Below are 13,247 nucleotides of genomic sequence, written 5' to 3'. Positions count from 1 at the left end.
ACCACTCAGATGCAGGCTTTTGCACTTCAGTTTTGGTATTCAAAAGTCGTCCTCATCCCCTCAAATCATTAGTCATTTTGTCTCATCTGTCTGTGGTGGTACCCAGCCTGAGCTGGAGAGTAATTCATAAGGGCTGCTTCAGCAAAGTGTAGTGCCTGACTGCTCCTTCCTAGGTATCACTTGGTAGAAATGAAACTTGATCTTTATGGAGAAGGTAGATGAGAGCATGGCCACAGTGTGGCTTCACAGCTACTCGTCAGTCACCTACAAGGAGGGGCTAAGGAGCTTTAGTCTGGTAAAGAGGAGGCTGAGGGGTAAGCTACTCTCATCTACAACTACGCAGAGGGGGTAGTAAGAAGATGATGGTAGTGGCAGATAATAAAACCAGAGGCAACGGTCTCAGATTGCAGCTTGGGAGGTTCAGGTTGAACACTAAGGCTGGTTTTACCAGACAGCATCCAAACAGATGCTCAGAGGGGGAACTCTGTCCTTGCAGGTTTTCAGTACTTGAATGGACAAAGCCACAGCTGATCTGACCTAGTGCTGGTAATAGTGCCACCTGCAGCAGCAGTCTGGACTAAAGACCTCCAGAGGTCCCTTCCCACCACTATTTATATCATTCTGTGAATGCCAAAGAGCATTCCTTAGCGCTAGAGCCTATCCTTGGTGGTGTCAGAATGGGACTCAGCATAGTTTTTAAAGTCTTGCCAGTTAAAACTAGGCCCAAGCCTGTGAACTGTACTCAGAAACCATTTGGGAGAATGCTGAGAGAGTATGGATAAAGCCACAGCTAAAGACTGCAGACTTGAACCTTTCTGTGGCAGCTGGCCTAGATCGGAAAGGACATGCTGGGGAATCCTTAATTTACGGGTACAGGTACTGCTTAGGCTGTGGGCATCTGCTACTCAAAGAAAAAGATGGCTCAGGTATCCTGGACTGGGACCTGGTTAGAGCTGATGGCAGAAGAGCTCAGTCTCACTTGGGCAAAAGTCTGAGCTAGGATCCAGACCAAGAACACTTGGAAATGTGGGAGAGAGAATTTTGCCTGGTCTGAGCCACATCTAGGGCCTGTGAGGGAAGATAACTGCACAACCAACCCCTATCAGCTGTCTGACACAGGACCACCCTGAGCACTTTAAAGTCCAGCTGTAATTGTCCCCTGCTTTGGCGTGGGGCTCTTAGGACCGGGCTTCTCTCCTCTCAGTTGAGAGCACAAATCCAGAAGGGGGGAGAGGTAGAAAAGAGAAGGAATGAGACGTACCTTAGACTCTGTTCCGTGTAGCTTGTCATACCGTGGCAATGGCCAATGTACCTGCAAGGTGAGGTACCTGCCTGGGAGCCAGCAAGGCGAAGCAGGTACCGGTCTGTGCAAACCAGCTGGAAGCAGGCCCTGAGTCCTTGTAACCCTGCCACCTGCCAGAGGACAGGCCCACACTCACGCACTCTGCAGGAGCGAGCAGGAACCCCATCAGCAAGGTAGTGGCACGATGATGGGCAGGTGATTTAGGCAACTTCAGCTAAATAAGTTCCCTGCTTTGATCTGGTGCCAAAGGCGTAAACAGAGCCGAGGCAAGGCTGGCCAGTGCACAAAGGAGTGGACAAGCTCTGTGGCTGCTGTAGTGACTTCAGCCATGCTAGCACAGAGAACAGCATTCCCCAAGCCAATGCTGCATGGCACAGGTACAGCAATAATGTAGTTCCAAGATGAAAGAACTCATCCTGTTAGAAGCAGCAACTTCAGCCTCTGCCTAGGCAACAGGCAAGCTTATGAGGGACAAATCACAGCACCAAGGATAACTGTCAGACGCTGTCCTGCACATCCTAGGGGGCATTCTGCCCCTTCTTAGCTGCAGGCTCTGCCTCAAGCAAGCAAAGGCAGAAACAATGCCACAGTAGCAACCACATCCTTTTTGAGTTCAGCAGCTGGCTCTGGAGCACGTGGCTGAGAAAGCTGCCTGGGATAAAGACACATACCTGAGACACAATATTTTGGGAGGAAAGATGCTGCTTGCTATCATTGGATATGGCAAGAAACTTGGTTGGAAGCTTTCAGAAGATAGAAGATATGTTGTGAGGAGACCCTCTTTCCATGTGCTGGACTTTAGCTTCCCTTAGCCTGTGAGCCAACAGGCACATGCATTTACCCCCTGCCTTTGCAACTCTGCTGCCACTAGAGGAAAAGGCAGGAAAGGGACAGTGGGGAAAACAATGGGCAGAGGAGTAAAGATGGGTGCAGGTGTACTGTGTTTCACCTCAGAATGATGCCAGATGCCCTCTTCTAAGCCATGGGGCTAAAGACCTACTCTAAGGAAACACCTACCTTTGCTTTAGACTCCTGGGTAGCGTAAATGGACAGGAGCCAATTCACTTCTTTCTTAAAAAGCTGCCAGAGCCTAAAGCAAGGCATGCCAATGGTCAGCTTAAACTCTACCCAAAGCATGAAAAGGAAGACATCTTGTGGAGAAAGCTCGGGTTACTCTGAGAACCTCTTATGTGTTTAAATTCCAGAGCTGAATGTGTCCATAATATCCGCTGTCTGCAAAGGATATAGACTGAACAAGAACTTCCATGACTGTACATCAAGATACGGAGCAGTGAAATAAGCAGTGCCTACTCTGCTTTACGCTTAGGCGCTGTTACACACAGATTACACTTGGGTCTATGGGTCCCTATGGGATTCATCCCAGGGTCCTGGAGAGATGGTGGATGTTATTGCAAGATGTCTCTCAGTTATTTATCAACAGTCTTGAGAATATGGAGAGGTCCCAGTTGAGTGGAAGCTGGCAAATGTCATCCCAATTTTCAAGAAGGGCAAGAAAGAAGACCCTGGTAATTACAGGCCTGTCAGTTTCACTCTGGTGCTTGGTAAAATTATGGAGCTGCGAGTTACTGAAAAAGACTTGAAGGACAATGCAGTCATCGGTCAAAGCCAGCATGGGTTCATGAAGGGAAAGTCATGCCTTACTAACTTAATAATCTCTCACGACAAGGTTGCCCACCTAGTGGACAAAGGGAAGGCAGCAGATGTGGGGGTTTTCTGGATTTTAGCAAAGCTTTTGATACTGTCTCTCACAGTATCCTTCTGGACAGCATCCAGCTAGACATGCACACAACAGGTGAACAACTGGCTGAAGGGTCAGGCTCAAAAGAGTTGTAGTAAATGGGGTAACATCTAGCTGGTGGCCAGTCACTAGTGGTGTTCCCCAGGGCTCAGTTTTAGGGCCAGTTCTCTTCAAAGCTTTTATCAATGACCTGGACACAGGAGTCAAGGGTACACCAAGCTTGTCGCCAATACTAAATTAGGGGGAGCTGTTGATTCCCTCAAGGGAACAGAGGCCTTGCAGGAAGATCTTGAAAGACTGGCTTGCTGGGCAATCACCAACCTAACGAAATTTAACAAGAACAAATGCCAGATTCTGCACCTGGAACGGTGTAATCCTGGATGCATGTATAGCCTGGGGGACAGAAGGCTGGAGCACAGCCCTGCAGAAAGGTATCTGGGTGTTTTGGTTGACAGCAAGCTCCATGAGTCAACAATGTGCCCTGTCAGGCAAAAGAGCCAAGATTATCCTGGGGTGCACTAGGCACAGCATAGTTAACCAGTCAGAAGTGACTGTCCCACCATACTCAGCGTTGGTCCAGCCTCACCTCGAGTACGGTGTTCAGTTTTGGGCTCCACAATATAAGGAGGATGTAAAAATATCAGAATGTGTCCAAAGGAAGGCAACGGAGATGGTGAAAGAAAGCATGACTTATGAGGAGCAGCTGAGGACACTAGGTTTGTTCAGCTCAGAGGAGACTGAGGGCTGACCTCATGGCTGTCTACAACTTCCTCATGAGGGGAAGCAGAGAGGGCGGTGCTGATCTCTTCTCTTTGGTGTCCAGCAACAGGACACAAGGGAATGGCTTAAAGCTGCATGGGGGGAAGTTCAGATTGGGTATTAGGAAAAAGTTCCTTCACTGACAAGGGTGGTCAAGCTCCCCAGGGAAGTGGCCATGGCCTTAATCCTGTCTCTGTTCAAGATGTGTTTAGACAATGCTCTTATCCATGGTTTAACTTCTAGGCTGCCCTGCGTGCAGTGAGGAGTTGGACTCAATGATCCTTGTGGGTCCCTTCCAACTCAAGGTATTCTACAATTCTATGATCCTGTGAAATCTCCAAGTGCTAAATCTAGTATAGGGCAGCCCAGTGAGACAGGGAAAACAGACAAGATTTTGCCTTTGACACGCAAGCACAGAAGAGAGTGGAGGGTGTCAGTGGAGGAAGATTTCTCCTGTACTTTTGGCCAGGAAAGTAAAGGGAAAAAAAACAAGGTATAACAGAGGTCAGGACACAGTATGTACATGCTGCTGTGACATGGAAAAGCAGGTAAACCTATGCTCATCTCTAGCACCTACAGGTAGCCAAGAAACCGGGCCTGGTCACCCATGCGGCTGTATGAGTGTCCACACCTGCTCATTCCCTCCCCACCCTGCGATCTCTCAGCGTATTTCTCTTGCTCGTTTCCCCACTACATCCCGATTGTGTCTTCAACCAAATAAAAGCTCTGTTCCGCCTCCCCCGATGCAAAATGACCTCTTTTTCAGGCACTAAGGACACTCAGACAGTATAAATTTGGGGGGTTTTAATTTTTACAAATGTTTGAAAGAATCACTGAGCAGACAGTGACACAAGTAAGATATTCCAGCAGTGACAGGCACCCAATGAATGACATTTTCCTGAATTCAGTTCCAGGTTCTCTTGGCATCAAGAGGGAAAGAAAAACAAAATTTACTAGAAAAAAAGCCTGGTGCTGATGGCAGCAGAACTCCCTCGCTTGGCCAAGGATTCTGATTTTACCCTACAGAAATCTAAAGATTAATGAAGGTTAGACATGAATTACTATATCCACATGGGTCAACACCAGTAAGCCCCCTTGCCCCCTCCCCAGATTTAACTGGTGGGGTGAGGAAGGGATTACAGCTGCCCAGAGGCAGAGTCCAATCCCATAACTGGATCACCGCAGATGGAGCAGGGGCATGGGAACCAAACCTGGCTACTGGATTAACAACTTCAAAGTGAGGGCAAACAGTGCTCGTGGAGGGAGTTCAAAGCTTCTCACTCGTATCTTCTGCTGGTCAGCTCCACTGGTTCTAGGCTTCAGTTTCTTTCATTTCTTCCCTTGTTTGAGTAGGAGACTGTCACTGAAAGCGACACAGAAGGGAGTCATTAGTCCAGAAAGCACAAACGAAGTTGAACCAGACCCACACTACAGATTTGGGGGTGTGGGGTGTCATACCCAAAGGACTTCGTGTCCTTCCTACTAGGTACTTTTTTCAAAGTCCCTTAAGCTTTCTGGGATGAATAAAACAGAATCTGGTCATAGGTAAGGAAGAAGGATCTTACAGTCAGAGATCCCACAGAAAGGAAACCAGCTCTGGCTTCCTTTCTTGATTCTAAGAAATCTTAAGCTTTTACCTACATGCTATTAGCTCAGCTGGCACTGCCTTGTCCAGTAAACACTGGACTGTCCAGATTAGGCAAAGCCACCAAACCCCTGCTAGCTCTGAAAGCAGGGAACGGGGTTTTCTAGCACAGACTGGAAAGCTTTTGGAGAGTATTAAGAGTATCTTTCCTGAAGATCGTTACCCCAAACCAACACAAATTCCTACTGTCATCTACCTGCCTTCTTACAGTCCTCTTTGCTGTAAATGCAGGATGCCCCGTATACACGGGATGGATCAGATGCTCCTCAGTTACTCCTGCCTTCTCTACGCAAGGTTCTTTATGGGACACACACAGAGCTCTAATTACTGAGTATCTCCTACTTGATGTACATATTTGTGTGACCCCTGCAAGGAAGGCTTCAAGCTTCACATCACAAACAGGAACTGCGGTAGAGATGGAATAAAACTCCTGTGGCCAGAAAGGCCCAAGCCAGAAACATCCCAGGCACCAGGCAAACATCATCACCCTTGTTCCAAGTACTAACAAAAGGACCAAAATAAACAGTGCCTTACCTTCCTCTGTGTGTCGGAGATGCAGTAAGGGGTGGGGGGAGGAAGAAAAACAAGAGCAAATTGATTAGATTTAACAAACATCTCAGTTTCCCCAGTAAGCAAGACTGCTCCCTCCTTGGCTGTGTCCTCTGGCATCAGACTCCTCTCAGAAAAAAAGATCCTGAGAGAGCTCCAGAAAGGGGACCAGCTTCACAGGTAGGGTGCAGGTAACTCCAGCCATGTGGCCCCTTTACCTGGTGAAGCCTTCATCCTGCAGGTTCAGTACCAAGTTATCTGCTGTGAGATACACACGGTTTTGTGAGCCAGCAATCTGAAAAAGAAATCCATTACAGAGATGCCATAAAGGAGTATAAATGCACATGGAGGAATAGCAGTAATAAAGAACCTATCTCCCCCTCCAGACACAGCACTCTTGGTTTATTCATTTAAGATCTTGGTTAAATCAATGCAATTCCCCTGAAACAACTCTGGAACTTCCTGACTTCCCATCCCAGCGCCATCAGACTTTCTAAAAGAAGTGCTCATTCTGTCTCTCTGTCAGAAAGACCTTTGATCCCACGCTTATCTGTCCCCCTTTCTCAGCCTGCAGGAAACCGGGAGCTTTTGGTGGCTGCAGCTGAGTGTGGGTGATGGAATCTGATGTGGATCTGGCCTTGTCACATGGAGGGCATGAGCTCCTAGCCTCATATCTAACGGCCGATCGTTGCAAGCTAAATTTTAAGCTCTATTTGAGCCGAGAAGGCCTGGGCAGGAACAAAGATCAGGACAGGGCAGGTCACATTCGCCTTAAATTCATCATGTGGCCACTGGGCTGGGAGGACAGCACGAGGACTGCAGAAGGACGAAGGAAATTCTGTGCCCCATTGCTCACCGTTTTTGAGATGTTTTGAGCAGCTCGGATCTTACGTAGCTTGATGTAGCCTGGATTCCTGCTGAGAGCTTCACCGAGGTACAGGAGAGCAAAAGTTAAGGAAAAACCTGCTAACAGGAACCACCTGCCCTCAAGGAATTCCTCCTAAGCCATATCATCAAATATCTTAGCAATCTCTATCCCAATAACTTGAGTCTTTGGGCAGGGATATTTTACTTCCCCAAATCAAGAACAACATTATGGATTATGGTCACACACAGCCAATAAAAGTTAAAGCTTACAACAGGGAGTGAAGGCTCATGGCCTTCTCTGCTCTGACCTATAACAGACAAATCTCACTCCAGTCAGCTGGGGCTGGGGAGGAGGAATAAATGACAGTGACCTACTTGAAGCCATCACCTGATAACAGTCTCCTAAGCACAAGCCCAATGTGACAGATTCTCAGGACTGTCAAGCTTACAAGCCTCATTCCACAAAACCTCCCCAAAGCAGGATATCATCTTGGCAGCGGTGGCTTCCCCTTCTGCCTGAACAATCTTCTGCTTCTGCTCCTGCTTGGCCTTCTCGACCAGAAACTGTGCGCGCTGTGCCTCCTGCTGGGCTGCGGAGAGAACGGACAAATGCATTGGAAGCAGATCCCATCTTCTGAGCCCGCCCCCAGAACCCTAGAGCTGAGGCTGGGGGGCTCCGCTTCCGGAAGACCTGACAGCATTCTGGAGCCACATCCACAAGTAAGAGATGTACCCGAGTGTACTTTACTTTTTCTTAAATAAAATCAACAGCATCCAGGCCCTCTACACATAATCCCCACAGTAAGCGACAGTCCTGAAGAGGAACCCTACAGTCTTGGGAACTCGGTCCCTCCCATGGTCTGCCCCATTAGCTATCACCCAAAGCTTTCTGATAATACTCGTGAAATAACCTGTTCGGCTCCGCTACCGAGGAGGCTGATATTTATAACTCTGTAGCTGTATCAGTGTGAAAGCAGTGACATGCTAGCACAAATTCCACTTCTTTTTTTAATAATTCAATAAAAACGCAAAGACAATCCGCCCTTTCCAGGCATAAACTGAACTCACCCACTTGCTTAGCCTCCACAGCTGCTGTGTATTCACGACTGAAGCTAAGCTCTGTGATAGCCACATCATCCAGGATGAGGCTGAAATCCTTGGCTCGCTCTGTCAGTTCTCGCCTAATGAGCAGAGACACCTGAAACACAAATACAGCAAAGACAGTTCCAAGCATGTGCTGTTTCTCACTTCCTGTGCACTCCAAAAGTGAAGCACAACTGCTCTTCACAGCTCATTCACATTGGGCCCAAGAGAGACATCACCTAAACCAAACCCTGAACCGTGGACATTAACACCTATCTCTGAATCTGTCGCCTCTGAACCACTCTGCATATTCATAGCTGTGTACAGCATTGCCAGGAGTAAGTTACAGCTCATTTACAGTTACTACTTAACTATATTGCAAAAATAAAAAACCTTCTTGAAAGTTGTTTTTTTTTGCTTTCACATCCTACCACATCTAGTTCTACACTTCCCACACATGTTTTGGCAGTAAGTATTTCCTTCTCCACCTGGAATTTGCCACTGTTTGCAGTTGTCTGTCTCCTCATATCTGTATTCAGATGCGGGGAAAAAAAATTACCATGTAATTTTTTTTACCACGTACCCTGTCTCTTGATTACTGTAGCTACTTGTCTAGTGTGGCTACTCCATTTTTTTAGTCTCTTGGATGAGTGACGTTGGGAGATATTTTGATTTATTCTACCTTTAACTTGCCAGTATCTTTTTCAGGCAGGCTGACAAGTCCTGCACCAAATACTGACTTAAACAGATTATTGCTACAGTATCACATCCTTGACCAGTCTAGCATTTGGTTTTACTTTTATTGCAGCTGTTTCTGAGCTCAATTCTACAACGATGCCAGAAACCTGTGTGAACCACGAGCGCAGAACTACCTAAAGTCACTTCATTTTCTTCAACCACTTCAATACGCATCGTTTTACAGTAATGAATATATGACAAGGCTGCAAATTCAATTCAGTTTGTTCAGAAATTTCAGAGCTACCCAACAGTCGTCTTTGCTTCCGATAAACCTAAATCCCTCGCAGATACTATTTCTTTGCTGTCACATCCTCCCTTTCCACATACACAAGATCACTAACAAATCCCTTCAGTGCACACCATGTGGCCTAGCACAAAGCTCTGAAGTCCCTGCTGTGGATCACTTCTCACAACAAGACCTGGACGCTTAGCTCTACTCTTTGCTTTTCTTTTGTCAGGGATCAGAAACAGGAGATACTTTGTACTTCACCTTTCTGACAACTCAGCCCCTTTAGCACTCTCACGCAGGATCTCCTCGAAAGCCTTTTAAAAGAAAATCAGCAACTTCTCTCTCCCTCAGCTGTGACAGATGACAAACCTCCTCAGAATCCCTGGCAATCAAACTATCAGAACACAAATTTTTAGATATAGGCTTTTTAAAGCTAAATATTTATATTATTTTGCAACACGCCCCGCCCCCGATTACCTTCTAGTCGTCTTCTAAACAGAAAGATTTGCTACCCTTCTGTAGCATCCATTACTGAAAGTTTATTGCTTTGTTAACTGCTCATCCACTTTGCTTTTCAGATCCTTTAGAACTGTTTAATTTGCTCTGACAGCTCTTCTGAGAACCACAAAGGGCCAGCTAATCATTTTTTTAAAGCCAGTTCATCTGTTACCTGTGGACTATAATGGATATCAGCTCTCCCACCCCCATCATTACATCACGGTGCAGTCTTGCACTCTGTATACCAATGAATCCAGTTTTCTTCTCAGAAGCTACTGGTACAGCCTTAGTGTTTGTATGGGAATCAAACTGTAAGCGGGACACAGTTCCATACCCCTTCCGTTTGGATGCCGCTCCTACCAGCCCAATATATTTATCCTTCATCTGTTACGACATTCCCCATATCCACAATTTAGTTGTTTCTTTGCAATCTGCGTGTAAGCCTCCCGCAGAAGAGCTCACCTGGGCTCTCTGAGTGATGAGCTGTGAAGCATTAAACTTGGCCACCACGCTCTTCAGCACTTCGTTAACGATGGAAGGCAGGACTCGCTCCTCGTAGTCCAGGCCCAGGCGCTGGTACATGCTGGGCAGCTCTGCAGCATTGGGACGCGTGAGAACGCGCAGAGAAATGTTCACCATCTGCAAATCTGAAGCGGAGAAAAGAGACGTGAGCGGGGCCGCCGCCGCCGGACTCCTGCCCCCGCCCTCCCGCCCCGCAGGCACCGCCTGCGCCTCGTGCTCCGGCCTGCGGGGCCGCTCTCACCTTTGGAGCCGGTGGGGGAGGAGATTTTCCGTGGCCGGGCTCGAATGTCGTAGATGATGGGGTACTGGAACCAGGGGATCCTGCGAGGGGCGGGAGGCCCGTTACGCGGGGCGGCCGGGGCAGCGCGGCCACCCGCCGGGACCGGGGCCGCGCTCGGGGCGGGGCGGGGGGTGTGGAGCTGGGCCCTACCTGAAGTGCAGCCCCTCGGCGAGGATGGTGTCCTGCTGGACGCCGCCGATGCGGTTGAAGAAGATGGCCCGCTGGCCGCCTTCCACTGCGGGGAGAAGGGGCACGGTCAGCGCGGCTGGCGGAGCAACCGGGCGCGGGGGAGGCGGCGGGCGGGGGGGGGGGACTTACCGATGAAGACGGACTCGCGGACGCCGTAGGCCAGGGCGCCGGCGCCCAGCAGCAGCTTGAGGGCGGTGCCGACGCCGCGCGGCCCGGCCGGCAGCCGCCCCGCCAGGTCCTTCAGGTTCTGCGCCATGGCCGCGCCGCGCCGCGCGCCCCGCCGGGAAGGACACCGGAAGCTGCCGCCGCCGAGGGCGCTCCGGCGGGAAACGGCCGCGCCGGGAGGCGCCACCGCCCCGCCGCCGCCTTCCGGCGCGGCCGCAGCGCCCTCCGGAAGTGGGTCCGGCCGGAGCGAGATAACGGGCGCGTCCCAGGCGCCATCTTGGGTGGGCGGGGCTCGGCTCCCGGTGACGTGTGGCCGGTGCCGCGCGGTGCGGCGGTAGCAAAATGGCGGCGCCCAGGCGGCCTCGTGAGGAGGAGGCGGAGGCAGCGGCTGGAGATGCTCCGCTGGAGGCGAAGCGGCCCCGCGGGCAGCGGCGGCTCTTGGTGGTGCTGGAGGGGGCGAGTCTGGAGACCGTGAAGGTGCGGGCGGCGGGGGCCGGCCGGCCGCGCTGAAGGCGGCCCCCGGTGCCTTTGCCCACCTGTCCGTGCTTTGGCCGTAGGTGGGGAAGACGTTCGAGCTCCTCAACTGCGACAAGCACAAGGCGCTGCTGCTGCGGAACGGCCGGGACCCCGGGGAGGTGCGGCCCGACATCACCCACCAGGTACCGGTGGGATCCGGGCAGCGTCTGTGGCGGCCGGGGCTGCTCGGGGCGGCGGCAGTCGGCTTGAGGGGGGCTGCCCCTCGGTCTGGGGGTCTGCCTGTGCCCCTGGAGCGGGGGTGAGTTTGGCCTCACCCGCTGTGCTTGTGGTTTGAAGTTTAGTCTTTATTTGGATGCGGGGTTGCTTTCTCTCAGCGTTACAGTGGCCAGATTAACTCCTTTCTGCCTCAGCATCGGTCCCTTCTGCATTCATGGGGCCTAACCCTCAAGTTCTCCACGAGTCCTCGCTCTTGCACCTTTTGCGTTTCCACTGCTGCACGTTTTTCTATTTCAGAGTCTCCTGATGCTCATGGACAGCCCCCTGAATCGGGCTGGTCTCCTGCAGGTTTATATCCATACCCAGAAGAACGTTCTAATAGAAGTCAATCCCCAAACCAGAATCCCAAGAACTTTTGACCGATTCTGTGGTCTTATGGGTAAGTGATTCAGACTTTATACCAGCCACAAAAATAATGCAGGAAGGTGGTTAAGAGTGGAAGAATTTTGGAAAGAGTCAAAAAGTTGTACCAACCTTAAAAATGTGAAAGTGAGAAAAGAGCAGAAAAATGAAAGTGTTTTTTTGTGAGTTCCAGGACGCATAGTCCAACTACGTGTTCCTCAGCACAGTGGGGAGTGCCTGCATGAGACTGTGCTAGTAGCAAAATAACTTGCTGAGCACTATTTCTTAGGACTGCTTTAGAAGATGCTGGGAACTCTCTAGATAGATAGACTTTTTGTGTACTTTAGCTCTGATCACGAGGTAGAGGATAGGATTCCTCCAGCAAAAGAACAGACAGCTTAACTAATCTTCTGCTTTCGTCAGTTCAGTTGCTGCATAAGCTCAGCGTTCGAGCAGCTGATGGGCCTCAGAAGCTGTTGAAGGTAAAAGTTCTACTCTTTGGTACAAACAACTGACTGCGCTGCGTGGCAGCACCTCTGTGCCCCTATTAACTTTCTGCTTTCTATAGGTGATTAAAAATCCAGTGAGTGATCATCTCCCTGTGGGCTGTATGAAGATAGGTACCTCTTTTGCAGTTCCAAAGGTGTCAGATCTGCGCCAGCTGGTTCCTACAGCGGAGCCAGTTGCCATTGTTGTGGGAGCTTTTGCCCACGGTTCGGTAAGTGCACGTATCCCTTACTTGGAGTTGTAAAATTCTTTATCAGCATAGACTTCAGTCTTGTTCTGAGTATGGGGATTTTTTTTTTTTTGTCTGCTCTTTTTCTTGCTTGGGGTCCCCCCCTGATTTTCCCCCAGGTAGTCTTGTCAAGAAAAGGCCCAAGGCTGCAACACTTGGGACTTTTCTCCTTCCCGAGAGAGGGCACTAGTGAGGTCTAGCAGTTGTCCTGCTGTGTTTTATTGTGGTTGTGTTCAACCTTGCAGAAGTAATGTGCCTCTCCTGCCAATGGAGATGGGACTACGTGAAAACTTGCAGCTTGATATTTTTTTTTTTTTTTTTTCTCCCCCCAGGTCAATGTTGACTATACAGAAAAGATGGTCTCCATCAGCAACTATCCACTCTCTGCTGCCCTGACATGTGCTAAAATTACTACTGCCTTTGAGGAAGTCTGGGGAGTAGTATGAGCTGCTGCTGCTACTGCTGTCATGGTGGACTCCTATACAGTGACCCCAGATTCTGGAGAGGCTTTTACTTAGGTGTGGACCTGGAGGACTTTGGGCTTCTGGAAGGGAAAAGGCTTCTGTTTCATCCTTGTAGCTTCTGGAGCAATAAGACTTTAAATGGACTGCCCCACCGACCTTTTTTCCTCCTATTAAAGGTCACTTTTTACAAGAGTGCTTGTGTATTTTACTTTCTCATGTTTCATACATGGGCAGGCTTGATCCCTTTATAGCAGGGACTCAGCCCAAATTTGTCATAGAACTGAAATTCTTAGCTGTGCCCTGCTCGCCCTGCAGCTGAAGTTACTCAGTCCTGTAGAATCACCTTGCTCGATGGTGTGCGACAGT

At 49.6% G+C, this 13,247-nt stretch overlaps 2 protein-coding genes across 2 annotated transcripts; one reads left to right on the top strand and one right to left on the bottom strand.

The window, feature by feature from the left end:
• Window positions 1–6,211: 6,211 nt before the first annotated feature.
• Window positions 6,212–10,708, bottom strand: PHB2 (prohibitin 2). Its single transcript, XM_068400371.1, has 8 exons — window positions 10,551–10,708; window positions 10,383–10,467; window positions 10,194–10,273; window positions 9,893–10,077; window positions 7,951–8,080; window positions 7,369–7,472; window positions 6,872–6,949; window positions 6,212–6,310 (listed from the first exon to the last, which is right to left on the bottom strand). The coding sequence occupies exons 1-8, from the start codon at window positions 10,675–10,677 to the stop codon at window positions 6,230–6,232; spliced, it is 870 nt and encodes a 289-aa protein (XP_068256472.1). The 5' UTR covers window positions 10,678–10,708; the 3' UTR covers window positions 6,212–6,229.
• A 169-nt stretch (window positions 10,709–10,877) lies between these two features.
• Window positions 10,878–13,073, top strand: EMG1 (EMG1 N1-specific pseudouridine methyltransferase). Its single transcript, XM_068400872.1, has 6 exons — window positions 10,878–11,063; window positions 11,144–11,245; window positions 11,577–11,718; window positions 12,105–12,163; window positions 12,250–12,399; window positions 12,750–13,073. The coding sequence occupies exons 1-6, from the start codon at window positions 10,929–10,931 to the stop codon at window positions 12,861–12,863; spliced, it is 702 nt and encodes a 233-aa protein (XP_068256973.1). The 5' UTR covers window positions 10,878–10,928; the 3' UTR covers window positions 12,864–13,073.
• Window positions 13,074–13,247: the final 174 nt, after the last annotated feature.

The sequence above is a fragment of the Nyctibius grandis genome, chromosome 5 (genome assembly GCF_013368605.1).
Source record: "Nyctibius grandis isolate bNycGra1 chromosome 5, bNycGra1.pri, whole genome shotgun sequence".
Classification (NCBI taxonomy): domain Eukaryota; kingdom Metazoa; phylum Chordata; class Aves; order Nyctibiiformes; family Nyctibiidae; genus Nyctibius; species Nyctibius grandis.
The sequence above is the reverse complement of the archived record's forward strand: the minus strand, read 5'-3'. Positions and strand labels throughout refer to the sequence as shown.